We start from the raw sequence: 22,772 nt of genomic DNA, 5'->3' as shown, positions 1-22,772 counted from the left end.
TGAAATGAAATGTGTTATTACTGTTATTACATCTCATCTCATTTTCCGTAGCGCTTCTTCCTCATTAGGGTCGCTGGAGCCTATCTCAGCTGTCTTCGGGCACGAGGCGGGGGACACCCTGAATTGGTTGCCAGCCAATCGCAGGGCACACAAAGACATACAACAGTCACTCTCACACTCACACCTAGGGACAATTTGGAGTGGTCAATCTGCCTGCCATGCATGTTTTTGGAGTGTGGGAGGAAACCGGAGGACCCGGAGAAAACCCACGCGGGCCCGGGGACAACATGCAAACTCCACACAGGGAGGCCGGACCGGGACGCCAACCGGCGACCTCTGCACTGTGAAGCCGCTGTGCTAACCACTCGACTACCGGGCCGCCCCTGTTATTACATGTGAAAAAAAAAATTTAAAAATCAGCTTTATTGTCAAATATGCTAATATGCATGACATACAGCACAGATGAAATGACTGTCCTCTCGGACCCAGAATACAAGGCACTTATAATGACTTTAACAAACGTAATAAACATGAAAACGCCAATTTGCCAGGAGAGGGGAGCCGCTGCGCGTTCACGCGCCGCCATCTTGGGAAAAACAAAAATAACAAATATGACAACACAAAGACACAAGAGACTCATTCATTCTTCAGGACTTGCTGTACCCTCTTTGTGATGACACGAAGCAGTTCTAGTTGAAAGAGGAGAGGATCAAAGCATCCATGTCAGCAGTGGATCGGGGACGTCATGGTGCAATTTGTACGTCTACTACAAGCTAAATGTTGAAAGCAAACAAGAAGCTGTAGCGTCCATTGACGAAAAGACATTGTCTCACATGTCCTGTCCCACATAAATCCGCTTCGCTCTGCACAAGCGACAAATATGCGGCGAGCTACCGAAACAGATTCCAGCTTGTTTTCACGTGAGTGAGTCGGTAGAACCCAAGTGATTTGGGTCTTTGGTACCCATTTCGGGACAAGGCACGCATGCTCGATGGCTTCTCAGTCGGGTTGGAGAAGTCAAAGTCACTCGCAACCTAGCTAGCTAACGAGCAAGTTAACTAGCTCACTTTCTATTCAGCTATCTGGCTGATCCCTTAGATCACCAGTATCCAAATCAAGGCCCGGGGGCCAAATCTGGCCCGCCGCATCACTCTATTTGGCCCGTGAAAGCAAATCAAATGTGTGAAATTACAACCGCATAAGCTAGCGACTCGCTCCTCTGAGGACAAACGCTATTGTTTGAGGTGACAAAAAGCTGCCGTTTGGCTTTGCCCTCAAAGTCCTTTGCCAAGTTATGTTTGGGCGTCGACATGATTGACAGAAGAAATGACATTCCGCAAGTTCCAAAGTGGAGCATAAAAAGGAGGCGTCAAAACCCCCCAGCATAACCAGCGCAAAGGCAAGTGGAGCGTTCATTGTTCAGCCTCCATCGGCACGTTGGGGGTCTAGAGGGGGGGCAACGCTTGAAATTCATCCAGTTTTTGGCTTCCAAGATGGCGTCGGCCAGTCTCTCGTTGTTTCTCCTTTGGGGGCTCGGCCTCCTGGCGACCGGAACCGTAAGTCCCCGACTCGCTTTTTGGCCTTGCGCAATCCGCCGTCTCATTTTGTTCTTCTTCTTCTTCAGTGGTGCAAGGTCGTCGTTCAAGAAAAAGGTCGGACCCTCAATGGTACGTCTTTGATGCCACCATTGTCGTTTTTGAAGGATTCTCTTTTGTGCGGCAGACAACGGCTGTCCAAAGGGTTGGACTCGCCTGGACCAACATTGCTACATCGTACAAGAAGACCCGAGGAACTTCGCCGACGCCGAGGTGAGGCGAAGGTCACTTTGATCTGCAGGCCAAAAAAATCTCTGGCGTCCATTTTCTCACTCCGAACCCAAAACCGCTCTCCCCCCGTCAGAGCGTCTGCAACATTCTTGATGGGCATCTGGCGTCCATCCACAGCGCCGTGGAAAATAGTTTTCTTCAAGGACTGGGTGTCGTCTGGATTGGATTCAATGATGCCATTGAGGTAAAAAAAAAAAACAACAACACATGAGCAATACAGGTAAGATCCGACTTACGACCGTGTTCCGTTCCAACCAACTGGTCGCAAGTCAAAATCCATTCAAAATGTTGATTAGAGACTGAATAGCGCCGACGCCTGTCCGGCTCGGTTCCAGTCCTGGTCGCGCGTTGGTGGACACTCCCCCCTCCGATGCCGTCACGGGTCGATTGCTGTGCGACAGTGACATGCTGGCTGGCTGCCTGGCCAAAATTGTCAGACTGTGCCAGTCGTAGAATTAAAATAAAAAAACAGGGTCTGGTGGTCGTAAGTCGAGCCGGTCGTAAGTCGGATGGTACCTGTACTCCACAGGTATCCAAGTCAAGGCCAGGCCACATCATTTTATTCGGCCTGTGAAAGCAAATCAAACCTGTGAAATTCCATGCTCATCTATAGCGAACAAGCTAGATAGCTAGTGCTCTTTCTATTTAGCTAACTGGCTAAATTCTTCCGGTTTCGAAAAATACATTTGGTCTTTGTGTCTGTCCCAGGACGGTGTGTTCCTCTGGACCGACGGCACCGAAGACGATTTCCGAAATTTTGGGCTGGGTCAACCCGATAACGCCGGTTCGTGTGTCGGTAGCCTCAGCGGTGAGTGAAAATGTGTTGTGGAGAGAGTCCCGTTCAGATTTGTAAAGGCCGAATATTTCCGCCGGCCGGCAGGATTGTGGGCAGATGGTCTGTGTACGGGGGAGTTCCCGTACGTTTGCAAAAGGGATTTGCCGCCCCGGTGGTGACGGACGGAGCTGCTCCCATCTCGCCAGCGAGCTAGCGACCTCAATGACACCTGGCCTAACTTGAGTGCTGTCTTTGTTTCTTTTCCTTGACCGTTATCATGAACGGCCAGCTCAAAAATAATCTCTCTTTCAAATAAATCAAGACATTGCCCATCACCGCTCAACTCACCTCCGCTCCGCTTCCTTCTACGTCACTTCCTGGTGTCACGTCTCATTGTGACCGACGCATTATCCTCATGTAGAATTCCAATATGAGCAAGCGTCTTTGTATTGTTCAATATCGATGAAGAAGAAAAAAAAACAGACAGCACGGATTAACAATCTTTACATTGGTTATAATGGGAAATGTTGTTTTGGTTTTCAACTAAATTGGTATTCGAACAGCTTTCTGTAACGGATCATGATTGAAAACCAATGTTTGATTGTACTTGATTATAATGGCCCTCTCCTTGCTTCACCCGAGAATCTATTTCGTTGTATTAAGTTCATCGTGTCGACTTGATAGCACTCTGACGAAGGCGGAAGTAGTCGCCAAAACATGTCGGCTATTTGAACACCGACACTGTGTGGAAGTAAACAATCTGCTTAAAATTAGAGAGCTATTTATCTGAGCTCGACAGACAGACAGACAGACAGCTAGAGAGAAAATGAGAGATCGAGACGGGGGGGGGGGAGAGAGAGAGAGAGAGAGAGATGGTTCAAATTGAAAAGAAATGATTGGAGTGGCGCGCCGATGCAGTAATGACGCTCAACCACCGGGTGGCGGTGACGTACTGCTTGTGTTTCCAAGCAGTACGTCACGTGACTGCCGTGTCCTTAGTCTTGCTTGACCGAAACGACACTAATTGTGATTTGCGGGTCTGCAATATTTTTGGGGGCTCATTTCACAATCAGAATCATCTTTATTGGCCAAGTATGTACAACGCGCTGCACTAGTATCATCATCAAAACATTGCAACGAGGCACTATACCCTTTTATTTGGGTTACTGTTGAGAGAGTTAACGGCCTGCTGAAGAAGCTCTTTAAGTCTCTGTTGGATTTGGTGCGCACGGCGCCTGCCTGAGGGGAGTCACTGGAGAAGGCGGTGAGCAGGGTGCGGAGGGTCCAGTAAGATTTTTCCGCGCTCTCGTCTTGATTCTTGCAGTGCGCAAGTCCTTGCGAGCGGCTCGTGCGGCGCCAATGATTTTCAAACCAGCCCGCGGGCCACTCGCGACGTCCGCGAGCAGGCGACCGGTCGCCGGTCATTTAAAGAGCCGATGATCCGGGTCCATTTGGACGAAGCAGACCTCGCGGACGGGTTGCCGTTGCGAAGATGTCCAGCAGCTGCGGGCGCAGGTGTAGACCAGCACCGTTCCAAAATCGGGCTGCGACCAGTGGCCGGCGGCGCCGGCGTCCTTCCAGCGTAACAGGTTGACCAGCGCCGGCATGAGCTGCAGCTCAAACGTTAGCGGGCCGCCGCAGGACGTGCACCGCGACGCCACCGCCGGTCCGTCGGCCGGCGGTTCCGAGATAAAGAGCGGTCGCCCGCCGCGACAGTAACGCAGGATCTGCTGAGGACACGTCGAGATCCTCTTGCGGAACCGGGAGAAGGAACGGTCGCCGTGACGGGCGTGACTCTTCTCATACTTCTCGCCGCCGAGGTAGTCGTCCGGCTGGATCGCCACGGCTCCTTCCCTCCGCTCGTAGTCCTTCAACAGTTGCTCAGCGTGCGACCGCTCCTCCTCGTTGTCTTCACCCCGCGCGTCTTCTTCATCCACCACGCTGATGAAGAACGCTCGCAGGACGGCAACATCCGGCGGAGGCTCTGCCAGACGGAGGGCGTCCAGTTGGCTGCTCATGACGTCCTCTGGAACCGCAACCGTGACAAATTGACTGGTCGCTCTAAGTTAATTCATTCACTTCCAGAAAATGAGTTTTAGAACGACGTCGGAAAAAAAAAAAAAGAGTTAATTCCTAAGTAATACGGCTCTGGAGTTATCTGAGCTTGAAATGAGGGCGGCTGTCCAAAATACAATGGTTGAGATAGCGCTTCAACGACAGCTGAAGCTGGAACAAAGCGCTAACGTGGACAAAAGGCAAATGCTGCCCCCACGTGGAAGGGAAAAAACATTTCCAGAGGTCTGACCTGCACTTGATCAGCCCCTAAAGAAAAAAAAAAATCAAAACCCGATCTAATTTGGGAATGGCGCTCGACGTCATATTTTCAATGACTCAATACATTTGGGAATGGCAGTGAATGAGTTAAACTTTATGTTTACGGCAGATTTTGTCGGATTCAAATACGGGTAACATCCGACTTACGACCGAGTTCCGTTCCGACCAGACAGTCGTAAGTCAAAGTGGTCGTAAGTGGAAATCCATTCCAAATGTTGACTAGAGACTCGGAGGCTAAATGACTGGCAAACCCCCCCCCCCCCGGCGGTGCCGTCTGGAGGTCGTGGTCGTAAATCGAGTTGGTCGTAAGCCGGACGTTACCTGGATAGTCTTGGCAAATTTAAGACGAACGGTGGTTTAAATAAAATGATTTAGATCAGAGGTCCCCAACCCCCGGGCCGCGCAGAAAGAATAAATAATTTACATAATTTCAGTTTTATTTATTATCTGAGTCCGAACTATGTTTTATTTTGAAAAATGACCAGATTACATCCATCTATGACTTACTCTTGACGCTTGTTTTTGTGGTGCATCTTATTTTGAAGGCACGTGGTGACCATAGAGCGTTAAGGGACAGAGACGATGTTACCAGGACTCTGCTAATAAAGTTGTATAAAATTACACAATGGATTCACGTTTATTATTATATTTAAAAGAAAGGAAAAAACAGTTTCCATGCCTGTCGTATCATTTTATTTTGTTGTATTCATCCGCCGGTCCGTGCAAATATTGCGTGACATTAAAGCGGTCCGTGAGGCAAAAAAAAAGGGTTGGGGAGCGCTGATTTCGATTGTGACTTAGGGTCGTCGGTTAGGTTGCCATTTCCGCCCCCTGGCGGTCGCCAAAGGTGACGCATCAGAAGACTAACTCCGTTTCCGGTCATTTCGCTGACTTACCTTTTTCGTCTTCCGGGACGAGTTCGTGGACGTCTTTCTTCGTCTCTTCCTCCTCCTGGGCGTGGCCGTCGTCGTCGGCCACGCCCCAGTCATCGGCGGAGTCACACCAGTCACTAACCGCCATCGGAGCCTCCTTCGCCGGCGCCGGCGCCGGCCCCCCTCGGCTCTGAGAGCGGAGCGCCGTCCAGCTCTCCCGGCGCCCGCCGCACGCGAGCGCCGGGCAAGCGAACAGCTGGAGGCTGCGGTGGTAGGGCGACTCCTCTAGGGGGCAGTACACCTGCACCGCGTGCACCAGCGGCGACGAGCAGCTCCCGCAACGGGGAAAGGCGCGGGGGAGGCCCGGGACGGCGTCCGGAAGGCCGCCCACCTTGTTGGTGAGGAACGACGAGCGATACGTCAGCTCGTCCAGTTCGCCGTCGCAAAGGCCCAGAAGCGTCGAGTCCCGGGCGGGAGACGACATCGTTGCACGTCGAGCGACGCGCCAGCGTCTGGGAGGCAGGCAGCCGGCGCTGGATGATGACGTCTCCCTACGGCGAACCCCAAAGGACAAACTACGTTAGGCGTCATGACGTCTCAGTCGGGACTTCGTTGACCGATAATACGTTTCATTTATAAAGCGCCTTTCAAAACTCTTCACGTCGATGCTCGAGCAATTGTAGACAATTGTAGAAAATATGAGCGTACAATCATCATAAGACTTAGTCAGATCATGTAAGGGAAATATGTATAGTTAAAATAGGTTGATATTGGAATGTTTTTGCGCCGATTTTACCTTTGAGTTACTTCCGGGTTGGAGGAACGCGAGCGCGTCGTCTGGCTGCCGCCGCTCACTCGCAGAATGTTGTGTTTTTGATAGTTTTGAAATGTATTATTACAATGTCTTTTTCTTGTTACAGTGGGGCCTTGGCTTCCGAACTTAATTGGTTCCCAGACAGAGTGTGTAAGGCGAAACGTGTGTATCCCAAAACATAATTTCCCATAGGAAACCATTAAAATGAGAATAATCCGTTCCCAGGTCTCCATAAAATATAATTTTCAACTAAATAAACCTTAAAACTACACACATCATACCTTCTTCTATGTATAATACATGCACTCCTGTATTGTAATGAAAGAAATACACTGCACTGGATTATAAAGTCAGTTTATTGACATGTGTGACGGTCGTTGATGGCTCTTAATTGGCACCTGTTGCTTTCTGACTTGTAAGGTCTTACGAAACGGAGGCATCGCATTATCGTTCATCATGTTGACGATTGTCATAGCCAGTCTTTTCTGGACGGAAGTGTTCAATAAAAGCCTGCACATCATTCCACTTAGCCAACATTGCCTTGATGCGCTCACTTGATGCTGCAGCCATCTCCTCCTCCTCGCCCTCAGATGACAACTTCCGAATGGCTTGCTTCTGCTTGTCCTCTTGAAGGCAAATCAAATCCTCCGTGTCGAGGACCTCATTATGGTCAGCAACAAGCTCCTCGATGTCATCTGCATCCACTTGGAGTCCCACGTTCTGTCCAATGGAAACAATGTCGTCCAAAACAACAGAGTCAGTCATGAGGATCAAATGTTGTCGAAGCATCCGTTGCTGGCTTTAAAATCATCAATAAGCGCCAAACTTCCAGGTTGCCGCATGGCGATATCAGAGTGAATTTGCCGTGCTTTCTCGTATATAATTGCTTTATTCACGCTGTCGCCGGATAGCTGCTTTTCGTTAATCCAAATTAACAGAAGTTTTTCAACTTCTTCTATTGCCCGGGACCGTCGCTTTGACAGCACGGAAACACCTTTAGCAACACTAGCACCCTTAATGGCTTCTTTGTTGCGAAGGATGGTAGCAATGGAGGACTTAGCATATCGGTACTGGGCTGTTAAATCAGACAAACGCACAACTCGTTCGTGTTTCTCAATGATCTCCTTCTTCTCCTCGACTGTAATTTTGTTTTGTGTCTTCTTCGGCTGAATACCAATCTGTGGTGGGGTCTTTTTTGCTGCCACAACACCAAAGTATCTGTAAAAAATCTGTGAAGACGACCGACGTGTGCACTCACAGAAAAGGGGTGTGGAAAGCCGGGCCGGCTGGGGCGCTGTTTGGTTGTGTGCTTTGGTGGTCTTCCGCCGAAGATTACTCCGCCGGCCGTGGTGGCGCGGCGCTCCATATGTTTCCCGAGAAGTAGTGCTTATGCCAAGGTTTAATTTTCATCAACTTAATGTTCGTAAACCGAACATTTCATAAGGCAAGGTGTTCGTAAACCGAGGCCCCACTGTACCTGTAAATTTTGTGCATGGTTGAGGGTTGGCTTTGTCGAGGAAGCGTGACGTCACGGGTAGAAGGGAAGGCCCGACAACGAGGAGTCCGAGAGAGTGCCTGAGTAGAATGACTGCGCGTGAGTTTTTGGCGGAACAACAGCTCCTGTTTGTATGTGACAACTGCTACTTTTTGTTATTAAAAGATCGAGCCGCTATACCAGCGACTGTGTGCATCATTTGTCACGCTGAGGGCAGGCCAATATCAAGATGGACGGACGGACGGAGGGAGGAAGGAAGGAAGGAAGGAAGGAAGGAACCTCGCATTCCACTCGTCTGACTTTCTCCATTGTGTGCTTTGAGATCATTGCAGCAAATCCAGTCAAGCCAACTTTGACAACAATCGTAATTATAAAACATTTGTTTCCTAAGTGCCTTTCAAAACACACAGAAGACAGCAGGAAGCAAGAGCAATAAAACAACAATTAGTCATTATAAATAGCAACCAACAGAAGAAAAGATGAATTGAAACGGAGTGCGCGATGTTGAATAGGCCGGTTTTCAGGTGGGCAGAGAATCAATATTACCTCATCGTTATGAGACAGGCAGAGACGGGGGGTTTATGGCTGTTCATACGGCAACAGTTAAACCAGAGAAAATTCAACATTGGCTCGGACGTGTGCCACGGACAACACAAAGGCGTCGATAATAGACCAAATCGTTGACTTGGATGGGGAAGTATGAACATAAATGACGTCACACACACAGACAAGAAGAAAGTGCACGACGCACGTCCGGATTACGACCGTCGAGCACCGCCGCAGAAACTACCGTGTGAACGCAAACGGAGCTGCCCCCCCCAGTGGAAACACGCTTCTCTTTGGTGTGAACGCAACCCCCAAATTTAAACCGGTGTAAAATCCACCGGAACAAAAAACGAAAATACACCTAAATCTTTGCCGTGTGAACATCCCGTTTGAAATAGCTGAGACAGACGAGAGAACGGGGCAAGGTTCTGGTTGTAACCTTCAAAGTGTAGAGAAGTACGGTCAAAGCTTGCTTTTAGAGCGTCTCGGTTGTCGATTAATTCTGTTTCCCGACAAAAATGTGGTTTTTTTAATGCCTGGGCTCGCAACCCAAAATGGGTTTTCGAGAAAACAGAGCGCACCTGAACGCACCACTGGACTCCCCTGTAGTACCCTCCTGGTGTCGCATCTAATTTTGACCCATACCTTAATAATAATAATAATTATTATTATTATTATTATACATTTCATTTACAAGCGACTTTCAAAACTCGCAAGTTCAATTTACAGTCACGGGATAAGTTTTTTTCTTCTGTGGGTGAGCAGCGGCAGCCACACGCGCCAGCGTTCACTCAACCCGGAAGTAGCGCAAATAGATAGCAAGCTATCTAGCTAGCAAATAGATAGCTAGGTAGTGAATAGCTAGTGAATAGAAAGCTAATAGCTATCGAATAGATAGCTAATACCTAGTGAATACATAGCTAATAGCTAGTGAGTAGAAAGCTAATAGCTAGCAAATAGATAGCTAATACCTAGTGAATAGAAAGCTAATAGCTAGTGAAAAAATAGCTAATACCTAGTGAATACATAGCTAATAGCTAGTGAATAGAAAGCTAATAGCTAGCGAATATATAGCTAATACCAAGCAAATAGATAGCTAATAGCTAGCTAGATATATATCTAATAGATACAGTAGCTAGCTAAATAGCTAGATAGCCAGCAAGATAACAAGATAGCCACATAATCCACACAATGCTAAACCAAGCTACAAGTCCAAAAAAAGAGACGGACAAGCTCAATGGTGTTGAATCAAGTTTTCAAGTTAATGAAGAAAGAACAAAATCATCGGACATAATTCATTTGTTAGTAGCGCGAAGGTTCACGACATGTTTGGCAGCGGTCCCGAGAGCAAAGAATGATGGAATGAGCACCTGCCGCAAGGCTTCGCTTGAGGTCGATGAAAGCATCTTCTCCCAATCTCAAGCCATTGTTTGGATTCTCCAGCAAGGCGAGACGTCTTGGCGTGACACCACGAACAAGGGGGCGGGACCTTCTGAACCTTTGACTCAAAATAAGCGCGTTTTGGGCATTTTAGATGCTATCGCACATTTTTGTGGTGTCAGTTAGGAAACAAAAAAGTGATGTCGGTTGTCCTTTAAAATAAACTGTATTACTATTATTATTATTTTTTTTTTTTTGCACATGGCAGTGAATGAGTTAAGATATCAATAAACAAATAAATGCATCAGTATGTTAATTCATATTAAAGTTTATTAATATTAAAATTAATTAGTAAAGAAATAAGTAAACAAATAGCTAAATAAATAACCAAATGAATGCATCGATAATGTACAAATAAATAAGTCAAACAAATAGCTCATGAACTCAAGAATTCATGACTTAACTGATGGATTGATGAATTGAATGAAAATGCAAAGAAGGAAGGTTTTGCGATCAAACGGCCGCCGCCGCCGCCGCCGAGCGTCAAAAGGACAAAGTTGCCAAATGCAAAAGGACTTTTTGTGCAAGATTGAAAAGAAAGTCCCAAGGCCGCGTTAGCCGAGTGCTTGCGTTTCGTGTCTTGCAAGCACGTCAAATTTTGGGACGCCGAGCCAACTTTCAGCGCCTGCCAAGAATGTTTTAAAGGTCAAATGGAAGAGGGTGTGCTTTCATCATCATCATCATCATCATCATCATCATCATCATCATCATCATCATCATCATCATCATCATCATCATCCATTTGGTTTGGGCGTTTTCGCCATTTGCCCTTTTCAAAGTGACAATGGGGAGCAATTCAATGATGGTGATGTTGACACGTTCCTTCCACTCGTTTACAACCAACACAATGGAATGGAAGGCACATTACAGGTCACGTCTGACTTACGACCGGCTCGACTAACGACCGCCCGTACTTACAACCACCACCTCCAGACCCGATTTTTACCATTTGAATTGTAAACCTGGCACCGCAACGTTCTAGCAACGCCTAGGACAATTTTGGCCGGCCAGCCGGCCGGCATGTCACGCTCGCTCGCGCACCAATCGACCGTGTGATAGCACCGCAGGGGGGAGTTTGCTCGTCATTTATCCTCCGAGTCTCTAGTCGACATTTGGAATGGATTTCCACTTACGACCATTTGGTCGGAAGGGAACTGGGTCATAAGTCAGATGTTACCTGCATTTGCTCCTTGCCACACAAACAAGCCACTTGTTCGGTTTGGGCCTTCTGGAAAGGCTCTAACCAAAAATGCCATATCTATATATCTAGATCGATCTATCTAGGTATCTATCAGTGGTGGGCCGTCAAGGTCTGCAAAGCCTTCACTGCTGGCCTAAAAATATCTGAATCACAGACTGATGTTAATTGTATTTTGATTGAATAATTCCAAATGATCTTTCAGCTTCCTTTGCTTGCTTTTGTCCTGTTGCGCTGCTTCCAGATGTGTCTTTTCGTATTGAAGTACAGTGGGGCCTCGGTTTACGAATACCTCGTCTTACGAACCTTTCCATTTACGAACGTTACATTTATGGAAATTAAACCTTGGCTTAAGCACTATTTTCGCGATACGCACCCCCCGCCACGGCTGGCGGAGTAATCTTCGGTGGAAGAACACCAAAGCACACGACCAAACAGCGCTCCAGTCGGCCTACCTTTCCACACCCCCTTTCTATGAGTGCACATGTCGATCGTCTTCAATGCTACTTTTGCCGTTATGGGAACGAAAAAGACCCCACCACAGGCTCGTGTTCAGCCGAAGAAGACACAAAACAAAATTACAGTCGAGGAGAAGAAGTATATATATATATATATATATATATATATATATATATATATATATATATATATATATATATATATATATAGAGAGAGAGAGAGAGAGAGAGAGAGAGAGAGAGAGAGTAATGTCTCGTTATATCAATATTCTCGGGAGTCAGAAAAAATATCGATACAACCGGACTACCGATATATCCGATCCTGCGGCATGTAAATTTTCTCCTTGCGTTCATAGAAATAGTATCGTAATAAGCAGTACTATCGATATAACGAGACTTTACTGTATATATATATATATATATATATATATATATATATATATATATATATATATATATATATATATATATATATATATATATATATATATATATATAAAATCCTACTGGACCCTCTGCACCCTGCCAACCACCTTTTCCAGCTACTCCCCTCAGGCAGGCGCTACCGATCCATGCGCATCAAATCCAGCAGACATTTAAACAGCTTCTTCCCCCAAGCCATTAACTCTTTGAACTCTTTCAACAGTAGCCAAAATGGAACTGTATAGTGCCACGTAGCAGTTTTTTTGACGATGATACTAGTGCAGCGTGTTCTACCGGAAACAAATTCCTTGTGTGTTCTACATACTTGGCAATAAAGATGATTCTGATATATATATATATATATATATATATATATATATGTAACGGAGTTGTGCACTTAGATTATTAAATTATGAAGGAAGTGACGCAACGGCGCACAGTGTGGCACTATGTCCCGCCCATAGTTTCCAGAACAATCTCGAGGAGATTCAGGTTAATCACAAGACGAAACCCATGCGACTTCACCCATCCCTTCTGCCATACTGTGTTGCAGAAATAAAAGAAATAAAAAGACACATCCACGCGTCTGGTCTTCATTAAGACGGCAGCATCGTGGAGATGAAGACAGTCACTGTTGTGACACCCGTCACATATATATATACAGTAAAGTCTCGTTATATCGATATTCTCGGGAGTCCGAAAAAATATCGATATAACCAGGACTATCGATAGATCCGACCCTGTTTGCATGTAATTTTCTCCGTGCGTGCATAGAAATAGTATCGATATAACCGGGATTATCGATATATCCGATATAACGAGACTTTACTGTATATAGAGTAATGTCTCGTTATATCGATATCGGATATATCGATAATCCCGGTTATATACAGTAAAGTCTGGTTATATCGATATCGGATATATCGATAGTCCCGGTTATATCGATACTATTTCTATGCACGCACGGAGAAAATTACATGCAAACAGGGTCGGATATATCGATAGTCCCGGTTATATCCATATTTTTTCGGACTCCCTTGAATATCGATATAACGAGACTTTACTGTGTATATATATATATATATATATATGACAGTCGTGCCTGTGGTGGTCAGAGCACTCGGGCAGTGACCCCCAAATGATATAACTCAAATAGATAGAAAGCTGAGCGGCTAGCTAATAGCGAGCCAGCCAGCCACAATTCCCATATTGGATTGGATTGGATTTGCCTTTATTAGTCTCACAGTGGAGAAATTTACATTTCATAGCAGCAAAGTTATGAAAGAAATGAAAGTAGAAAAGCAAAACACAGGAGCATTAAAACATTATTGGAAATGAAAAATGGATAAGATATGGGGAAAACGTATAAATTGCGGGTATGTCCTCAGGTATCGAGTTTAACTCTCTCATTGTAAAGCTAAGTTAGCACACAGCCCCAAATATGATAATAATAATACATTTTATTTTCAAGCGCCTTTCAAAGCTCTCAAGGACACTTTACAGTCACAGACAATAGCATAGAAAAAAAAACAGTTCAATAATAAATAAAAAACAGCACTTGCTGTACCCTCTTTGTGACATGAAGCGGTTGTAGATGAAAGAGGCGAGGATCAAAGCCTCCTTTTTACCAGTGGATTAGGGACGTCATGGTGGAATGTGCACGTCTGCTACAAGCTAAACGTTAAAAGTAAACACGAAGGTGTTAGCATGCATTGACAAAAAGAGATTGTCTCGCATCTCTTGTCCCATGTCAATCCGCTTCAATTCCAAGCCGCGACACTTCCACGTACTTAGCCAACACAAAGGTGGTTTGGCTGCCATTTTCACCGGGTTTGTTTTTCTACTGCCGGCAATTAAACATTCAACGATTTCCATGACCCAAAGCGTTTTATCCTGACTGGAGTTGCGGGAAGTTCCGAGGCCTATCCCAGATGTCTTCGGGCACTCGGCGGGGGACACCCTGAACTGGTTGCCAGCCAATCGCAGAAAGGAACAACCATTTTGCGTTCGCACTCGCAGCGAGAGGCAATTCGGAGCGTTCATGCATATAAGAGCAACAGCGGAGTACCCGGAGAGAACCCACGTAGGCTTTTCGAAAACCTTCAAATTGCGCACGGGGCAATAATTGAACTCGCTGCACTGTGAAGTTAGCGTGCAAAGCACTCGACGAGCGTGGCGCCCGCCCTTCAACCGATAGATTTGACAAATGTTAATGTCAGCAATTAAGTCATTACAATTCCTTCCCCATCTTCCTGTTTGGATGGCCCGACCCGACCCGACCCGACACGACACGACACGACACGACACGACACGACACTGCACGACACTCCTTGCTTGCAGTCAGCAGATAAATAGCAGAGCATCTCCCGGTGGAGCATCACTTCACAACTTCAGAAGTTCTCGCAGCTTTCACACGCTCGGTAAGTCCATCTTCAAGCGGCAAATCCCTTTGCTCGCCGCTCCGCATTTGATCGGATTTATGCTCAAGCTAAAATGTTTGAATGGCTCGCCCAATGCGTTTCAACTTCTCAAAACCTTGAGCGCACGGCAAAGTTTCCTTCCGGAATACGGGTAACATCTGAGCTACGACCGGCGCCAGTTACCGCCACCTGTACTTACGACCGTGACTGCCAGACTTTTTTTTTTTTGCAATTCTGCACCTGGCACCGCAATGCGCAAGTAGACGGCAACGCGTGCTCCCATTTTGGCCAGCCAGCATGTTTACACGCTCCCACAGCAAAATACTGCGTGACGACACTCAATCCGGTAGTTATACAGTGCAGATACCGTCTCCTATAGTACTGTACTAGTACTGTACAGTTTTTTTTTCCCTTTGGCGCGCGCCTTTGTTCAAGCGTGTGTGTCGGGCGACCCTTTCTGGCCGTTAGCAGGAAGAGCAGGCGAAATATAACCATTCTAAATGAAGTGTACAGTAAACAGTTTTGTATATACAGTAAAGTCTCGTTATATCGATATTCAAGGGAGTCGGAAAAAATATGGATATAACCGGGACTATCGATATATCCGATATCGATATAACCAGACTTTATTGTATTACAGGTACGTACAGCTATACGGTAATAAAAATGGATAATACCAAATATAAAATAATAAAAACGACACTAAAAGTTATCAAATTGTAAAGAGTTTGGTATATAATAGTATTCAATAGAGAACGTTGCTTAAAAACAACAGATTGACATGGTATACTATCCTGTCGTGTAAACGTCACGTCGGCCATTTTGACTTAAGGCTGTTTGACTTACAACCGTTTTGTCGGAACGGAACCCAGTCGTAACTCGGATGTTACCTGTATGTGAAAGAAATGCTTAGAGGGGACCAAAACAAACAAACAAACAATCTGCAGGCTCAGGTCACATATTGGCGGTCAGTGTTCAAAGCAAAGGCGGTGAAGCAGCATCCAATTGCTATGCTGCAACAAAATCAAACAAAAATTTGAGTAAATATGAGTTCAAAGTATCTTTTTTATCCATTCTTTGTTTTGAAAAAGTGCTGACTTTTGATGTTCCCCAATCAATTCAATCAATCAATCAATCAATCAATCAATCAATCAATCAATCAATCAATCAATCAGATTCTTTGGTACACTTAGATAGATCGATCGAATTGAAAGTCACAGAAAATCTATTGATGAATGGATGGATAGATAGAGATAGAGAAATAGATAGAGATAGAGAGATCGATACAAATCGATAGAGAGATTGATCGACAGAGATCGATAAATCGATTGATAGAGAGAGATTGATGGAGGGATCGATTGATAGCGATCGAAAGAGAGATCGATCGATAGATTTTGTGTGACATCCAAATTTGGCCAGTTGGTGGAACGCCTTTGATTGATACTATTCTACCCCCCCTTTGCCCCCCATCAGAAACAAGATGCAGAAGCTATTTCTTGTGGTGGCAGGTAAGTAAGGCGCCCCCTTGAGGGCTGCGATGGGAAAAGTTGTTTGATTCCAATTAGAAAACAAATGGAGATTTGTGACCAAGTGTGCCAATTGATTCCAAGGTCTGTGCGTGCTCGCGGCGCACTTGGGTAAGTTAGCTCCTGGCGCCCGTTCCAGCCCCCGGCGACCAATCGCGCCTTGGTCGTAACGCACCGCCGTCCATTTTCAGGGGCCACCGTGACCCCCAAAGTGGTGTGCACCTTCCAAAGCGTCCCCAACCCGGTGGCGCAGAACCTCGTCGCCGTTGACGCGGCGACCCAATTGGATCCGCTGCTCTGCAGTCACATCATCTTCAAGTCCGTCCGTCCGGATGAAGAGATGGACATCATCCCGAGCTCGGGTCTCATTGACGATCATCAAGCATTCATTGAACGAAGCGACAGGTCCAGATTTTTGTTGTTGTTGTTGTTGCCGCCATTTTGTTGAATACGTACGTTGATCAATAACCAGAAACGTTCTTTGTTTCAATGACAGCGTCAACACCAAAATCCTTTTGGAAGTCGATTTGAGCGAGACTGACAGCGACACGTGAGTCACAAAAACACGCGCAACGTGCCAGACGCGCTGGCGGAAACCCGAAAGATTTGTCAAAGTACACTCATACCTCAACTTACCAACGCTTTAGCTCACCAACTTTTCACTTCACGGCGAGCATCGAGCCGCGGCTAATGAACTGTAGTTTTCAGCGGACGAACCAAAGCGCACAGCGCCACGGTGACTGGCAGACTAGTTTTCCACAACTCCTTTGAGTGCAGACGTGGTTTGTTATCGAGTGGAGTACTTTTGCTCTTATGGGACCGAAAAGACCCCACCGCAGGCTAGTGTTAAGCCGAGGAGGACACAAAAGAAAAACTTCTGTTGATTTGGATTTATGAAAAGCAGCTAGCAGGGGACACTGTGAGTGAGGGTATCATCGCACGGCAACTTCACTTGGATATTATCAAGAGGCAACGACATCAACGACCGTCACAAAGGTCGATAAAACCACTTGATTATACTGTACAGTTTATTTCTTTCATTACAATACAATAGCACATTTATTATACATAAAAGAAGGTATGCTGTGTGTACTTTTAAGGCTTATTTAGTCGAAAATGGTGTTTTATGGGGACCTGGGAACGGATTATTCTCATTTTAATGGTTTCTTATGGGAAATAAATGTTTGGAAGGTGAACTTTTCACCTTACACACATTTTCTGGGAACCAATTAAGTTCGTAAGCTGAGGTATGACTGTGTATTTGTCTTGTCACTAGTCTGTGACTGCAAAGTGTCCTTGAGAGCTTTGAAAGGCGCTCGAAATAAAATGAGGATGATGATGATGATTATTATTTCTCGATCCATCGTCGCCATAAAGAAGATTCATATTTCATCCACTTTGTTTGCGGACGTTGGAACAATTCCATTTCCCCTTTTGTTGGTGGTGGATTGCGTTTTACTGCCCCCTGGTGCCCAATGCGGGTACATCAGAACGTATGTTCTGATTATGACCTACAAACTGTTCAACGCGGTTTTTGTTGTTTATTTTGCTTCACAATGTTGATTTTTTTTTTTTTTTTTTTTTTTGCATGTATTTTCGACGCGAGGCAACTCAACAGACTTCGTACAAGAGAAAGCGCCGCGCCTCCAAAATATTGACGGAACAAGAGAACGGGCCTTCGATTCAACACGTTTACACATTTTTGAAAGACATAAAAAGTATTCTTTTTTTTTTTCACTCATTGACTACCAGACGATGTGCAAAAAATGTGTACACTCCAGTGCCAGGGTGTTTGTCCCATAATGGCCTAGCTAGCTATCTGTTAGCTAGTCATCTTTCTATCAGAGTTACTTAGCTGTCTATTAGCTAGCTTGCTTTCTATCTGAGTTACTTCCGGGTTGAGTGAAGGCTTAGCTGTTAGCTATCCATTAGCTAGCTTTCTATCCGAGTTACTTCCGGGTTGAGTGAACGCTGGCGCGTCTGGCTGCCGCTGCTCACCCACAGAAAAACTTATCCTGTGACTGTTAAGTGACCTTGAGAGTTTTGAAAGGTGTGTGTGTGTGTGTGTGATGCTGAAGAATGTTAATGACCATTTCAGGTTTTATAATTCAACATTGAAGTAAATGTGCGTACTGCTATCGTGCTGGTCTCCAATAGATCAAGTATGAATACTGTTGACATTTTTTAATGAGGCTGGTACTCACAAACAACTTCCTCGGGGAGGTTTGTGGGGACGGAGAGTCCCCAACTTTGCGGATTTGTGACTATCGTCGGTGATCCTGGTCCCCGTTAACCGTGAAAAAGGAGGGCTTACTGTATTCGCCATTTTATTTCAGAGTGTTTGTGACAAGCTTTTATAATAATATAATAATCCATTTGATTTATAAGCGCCTTTCAAAACTCTCAAGGTCACTTTACAGTTTTCCTCCCGTTGACCAGATTCTCGCCTTCCAAGAGGACTCTGCTGGTCGCATCCATCATCGACGTCTTGGACGCCGCCGACTTTGAGGGCGTCAACATCTGGTGGGAGCAAAGCGGACCTTTTAGCGTCCTCGTCAAGCAGCAATTCACACAATTCATGCAGGTCCGATCTTGGGAATCGTCCCCGCGTTTGTTTTCCAAAAAGCTTGACGGCCGCGTTTTGCCCAACAGGAGCTGGATGCCAATCTGGGCAACCGACTGTTGAGCGCCAGCGTATCCGGCGCCATTCCCGTGATCCAAGACAGTTACGAGATCCCGCAGCTTTCCGCGTAAGCCCAAATCTCATTTGTTAGCTTTGCGGCGTCGACGGTGGGCAATGACGGCCGCCCCGCGGGTGTGCGTTTGTCCAGGGTCGTCGACTTCTTCAACGTGATGACCGAAGATCTCGACCGAACACCCCAACCGATGGCAGTATCCGCAGCCCCGGCGGCATTCCCCGTGGCGGTAAGCAAGTCCCACTGTACAAGTATCAGATCCAACGGTTGCGCGGGGATGTCGCCGCACCGGTCTTGACGTAGTCTGCGATCCGGTCGCGGTCGGGAAGGACGCGGGGGCCACTTGCGCACCCTCGGATAGCCCAGAGTTGGCCTTCCCGTTTCCGTCCTCCGGCCCGTCAAGGCTTTCCCGTGCGTTCCAGGTGCAAGGCATGACATACTGGCACAACCACGGAGCGCCCAAAGCAAAGCTCAACATGGGAATCGCCACGTACGCTTACGACGCCGGCCCCTTCGCCTTCCCCAAGATCCGGGCCAAATACCAGGTAGAAACCCCGAGAGCGCCGGCCGAGCAATTCAAAGCGGCCAGACGACGCAGAGTGCAAAAGCCAGTCCGTCTTTCAGGTGTGTCCCGCCGCCCCATTGTCGGTTTCCGCCACGCTGATCATCGACAGCGACGCGACCGTCGACGCCAAGGTACGACCAATCGTCCAAAGCAAATTGTCCTTTGGACGTCAACATTTTCTTTGGCCCTCCAGGCCCAGTTCATCGTGAATCAGATGTACGGAGGAGCCTTCATGAGGTCTCTGGAACTGGACGACTTTGATGCAGTCTGCGGGGCGGGGAAATTTCCCGTCATCCAGCGTGTCAAGGACATCTTTTAACCGCGCGCGAGGGTGAAGGTCACTATTCCCGCGCTTACTTGGGATGACCTTACTAACCCCACACTTGGGTGCTCTCGGCCAACCACACTCGGCATCGGAATTTGACAAAAACGCTAAAAAAGGAAACCTTGATCAAATTTGGGATGGCTAGCCTAGCATAGCATAGCATAGCATCAGACGCACAAATTTTAAGAAAAAAGTTGCAAGTCGCAATTTCTGATTTTGCCCCAAACTGAACGCTTGCTCTTGCGATATTTTGCTTTTAATCTTGAATGTTTTTTTTTTTCTCAGCAGCCGGGAATGGCGCCAGCGGACGCCGTCTGCCTCCATTCACTTCCTTGTTCAGCAATAAAACGTGTCATGACGCAACATGCCAACGATTGATTCGCTTCATACATGATCAAAACAAACAAACGGCAAATTTTCCGATCGCCGCTTGCGACGCCGAGCATCCCGGAGTTATTTGAGCTTGAAATAAGGGCGGCTCTCCAAAATACAATACAATACAATACATACATCCATATTGGTTTATATAGCACAAAGAAATTAAAGGGCAGCATTTTTTTTATTCCTAACTGACATCAGAAAAACATTTGATGGCATCTAAAATACGCCGGCTGATATTTTGAGTCAAATGAAAAACAGCGAGAAAAATGACTTCAAGTGTCCCAAAACTGCCACAAAATGAGCTCGGAACTGAGCAGATTGAGAAAGTCCCGCCCCCTTGTTCGTGACGTCACTTCAGGAAACAAACTACCTTGCTCCAGAATCAAAACAATGGCTTCAGATCCTTTCTTGTTCCTTATCCAGTTATGAATAGGATTCCAATAGTTGTGAAGAGGAAAGCATCAATGTTTGCCATCGATGAAAGAAGTCCTTGCGTATCAATTGGAGCCGTCTGGACTCCAACGTAGCGCCCAGAAAATGCACAAGATGGCGGCCAAGCTCCGTTGGAAATGGGCCGATTTGTCCGCTGGGAATAGGTGTCAACTTACACCTTTTTTACCGCAATCGGCCGCGACGCACAACGATTCACAGAGGCCTTGTTGATGTCGTTTTCTTTCTAATTTGGCCATCAACACGGTGTTTTCAGATGAAAAAAAGGACCCAAAATGCATTGTGTGTCGTTTTCTCGGTCAGGGGCGTTCCCTCCGTGACGTCACGTCGGGCATCGTCATCAGCTCGAAAACAAGACTTGAATGAATATTCAGCGGCGCTCTTAAAATGTCAAATAGAGCTCTATGCGCTGGAATCTTTGTCAAATGCGTTCAGTAAAAGTCATTTGAAGTGATTTGATAAATTATAGACGCAACCTGTCCCGCCGGAGGTGTCGCTTGTCCTTAGATGCTTTGAAAGGGGAGTGAGTCAAAGAAGCCATTTTCATCAAACAACTAAATCCTTCACTAAACCGATACGATGAGGTGAGGTTCAATTTGGATCGTTGGTACAACAGTCTGCTAAGGCAAAATAGGATTAGGAATACCGATGAGGTGATACCAGAGCAGACCAGACTCGGCAGACCACGCGGTGCGCTTGTAATGGCTGGCGCACGGTTCAACCCGCCACCGACACTCACGGGCAAATGAAACACGACACGACAAGAAACTAAATATTGTTCAATAAAAACGAAATGAAACAATTATTACCTGCAACACAGTATGGCAGAAGTCGCATGGCTTTCGTCTTGTGATTAACTGCGCAATAGAAAAGCACATGTGCTTCAAAGTTCCACTCGACAAAACGTGAAGTAAATAATGACACAAAAAGTAATCTGGACTCGAAATGAATAAGGGAAGTAATTAGATAACGCTAGACAGTACAAAATAAGATATTGTCATGAAAATGCGCGTTAATCGAGACCAACAGAAAATTGCGACTCACCATGAATCTCCTCCAGATTGTTCTGGAAACCATGGGCGGGACTTGGTGCCACACTGTGCGCCGTTGCGTCACTTCCTTCAGAATTTAATAATCTAAGTGCACAACTCCGTTACATATATATATATATAAACTGTAGAGATTTTGAATGTGCGCTGTATGCATTTAAAACTCAGTGCTCACTTGTACAAATGACGCCGAAAGGGGACAACTTGACAGGTTTGTAGATATGATCGACGTTTTGTCACGACAGATCGATAGATTAATTGAGACCCGCGCGCAGTTGTGCCTTGAGAGAGAGTTCAATTTGTATCGTGATCAAAGCAAAGCGTCCTTTTTGAATTGCTCTCTTTTCTTTGAACGCGCCAAAAGATGCTGCGGCGACCCCTAACGGCGAAAGACTAGAAAGACAAGACAAGACAAGACAAGACAAGACATCAAAAAAGGAAGATTGGACGCAGCGCGAGGAGGGTCGTCAACCTCCAAAACGGTTCAGAGATGGAATGCAAATCCAAACAAATTCATTGGCGGTCTGGCAAAGAAGAAGTGAGGTCAACTCACCATGGAAAGGCGCGACTCGGCTCGCTCCGCCAAAGTCGGCGTGTCACGTTCCGCCGGTGGCGGTGCTTTCGAAATCGGCGTTGTCGGCAGCTTCAAGTCCAAAGAGGGGTTAAAAAAATAAAAATAATATAGTGTGAGGGCGGCACTCGGACCGGGCATGTCACCCAGCAGGTGGGCGGGAGTGGGCGGGACCGGCGGCTGCACGTGACTTCTCCTTCAGTGCAGTTTGTGTTTGAGTGACGTCCACTTGTTCGCCGTCTCCGCGTGGAGTCGCGCGTGTGCTCCTTCCTCAACGGCCGCGCTTGTCCGCGCTTGTTCGAGACTTGGCTTTCCACCAAGATGGCGCCTCGGCAACAAAGACCGTCAGTGAGCAAGCACTGAAAAACACGGCGAACGGTTGGCTCGTGAAATACCGGGAGCATTTCATCCAAAACAAAACGAAACTCGGTGGCAGTCTGTTGTACGGAAACACATTGCAGCCAAAATTGTTTCCCCAGAATGTTCCTAAATACGTACTTTAAAAACACAACAACCATCAGAGTCTTGCCTTACATGTGAAATTCAGGCAGCAAGAATAAAAAAAAAAACGAAGTGTGAAAGAACAATTATTATTTAGCCAGCCTTGT

The 22,772-nt window shown here is 46.3% G+C and overlaps 3 protein-coding genes across 4 annotated transcripts; 2 read left to right on the top strand and 1 right to left on the bottom strand.

The window, feature by feature from the left end:
• Window positions 1-273: 273 nt before the first annotated feature.
• On the top strand, window positions 274-2,944 carry LOC148897323 (ladderlectin-like). The gene is made up of 6 exons (XM_088996388.1): window positions 274-1,556; window positions 1,625-1,652; window positions 1,723-1,808; window positions 1,900-2,010; window positions 2,535-2,634; window positions 2,707-2,944. The coding sequence occupies exons 1-6, from the start codon at window positions 1,494-1,496 to the stop codon at window positions 2,778-2,780; spliced, it is 462 nt and encodes a 153-aa protein (XP_088852514.1). The 5' UTR covers window positions 274-1,493; the 3' UTR covers window positions 2,781-2,944.
• A 718-nt stretch (window positions 2,945-3,662) lies between these two features.
• pdcd2l (programmed cell death 2-like) lies at window positions 3,663-22,440 on the bottom strand. The gene is made up of 3 exons (XM_088996381.1): window positions 22,147-22,440; window positions 5,832-6,358; window positions 3,663-4,627 (listed from the first exon to the last, which is right to left on the bottom strand). Exons 2-3 carry the CDS (start codon window positions 6,289-6,291, stop codon window positions 4,023-4,025), a joined length of 1,065 nt encoding a protein of 354 aa, XP_088852507.1. The 5' UTR covers window positions 6,292-6,358; window positions 22,147-22,440; the 3' UTR covers window positions 3,663-4,022.
• Window positions 14,495-20,097, top strand: LOC148897322 (acidic mammalian chitinase-like). 2 transcript variants are annotated; one of them, XM_088996384.1, is made up of 12 exons: window positions 14,495-14,601; window positions 16,075-16,109; window positions 16,212-16,238; window positions 16,319-16,532; window positions 16,624-16,677; window positions 18,567-18,711; window positions 18,780-18,877; window positions 18,959-19,052; window positions 19,246-19,368; window positions 19,448-19,519; window positions 19,582-19,725; window positions 20,002-20,097. In XM_088996384.1, the coding sequence occupies exons 2-11, from the start codon at window positions 16,082-16,084 to the stop codon at window positions 19,705-19,707; spliced, it is 981 nt and encodes a 326-aa protein (XP_088852510.1). In that variant the 5' UTR covers window positions 14,495-14,601; window positions 16,075-16,081; the 3' UTR covers window positions 19,708-19,725; window positions 20,002-20,097. The 2 variants fall into 2 exon arrangements, with proteins under 2 accessions (XP_088852510.1, XP_088852508.1); XM_088996382.1 differs by having other exon boundaries at window positions 14,497-14,601; window positions 19,582-20,087.
• Window positions 22,441-22,772: the final 332 nt, after the last annotated feature.

The sequence above is a fragment of the Hippocampus bargibanti genome, linkage group LG05 (genome assembly GCF_051943395.1).
Source record: "Hippocampus bargibanti isolate YZ-2025 linkage group LG05, ASM5194339v1, whole genome shotgun sequence".
In the NCBI taxonomy this organism is placed as follows: Eukaryota; Metazoa; Chordata; class Actinopteri; order Syngnathiformes; family Syngnathidae; genus Hippocampus; species Hippocampus bargibanti.
The sequence above is the reverse complement of the archived record's forward strand: the minus strand, read 5'-3'. Positions and strand labels throughout refer to the sequence as shown.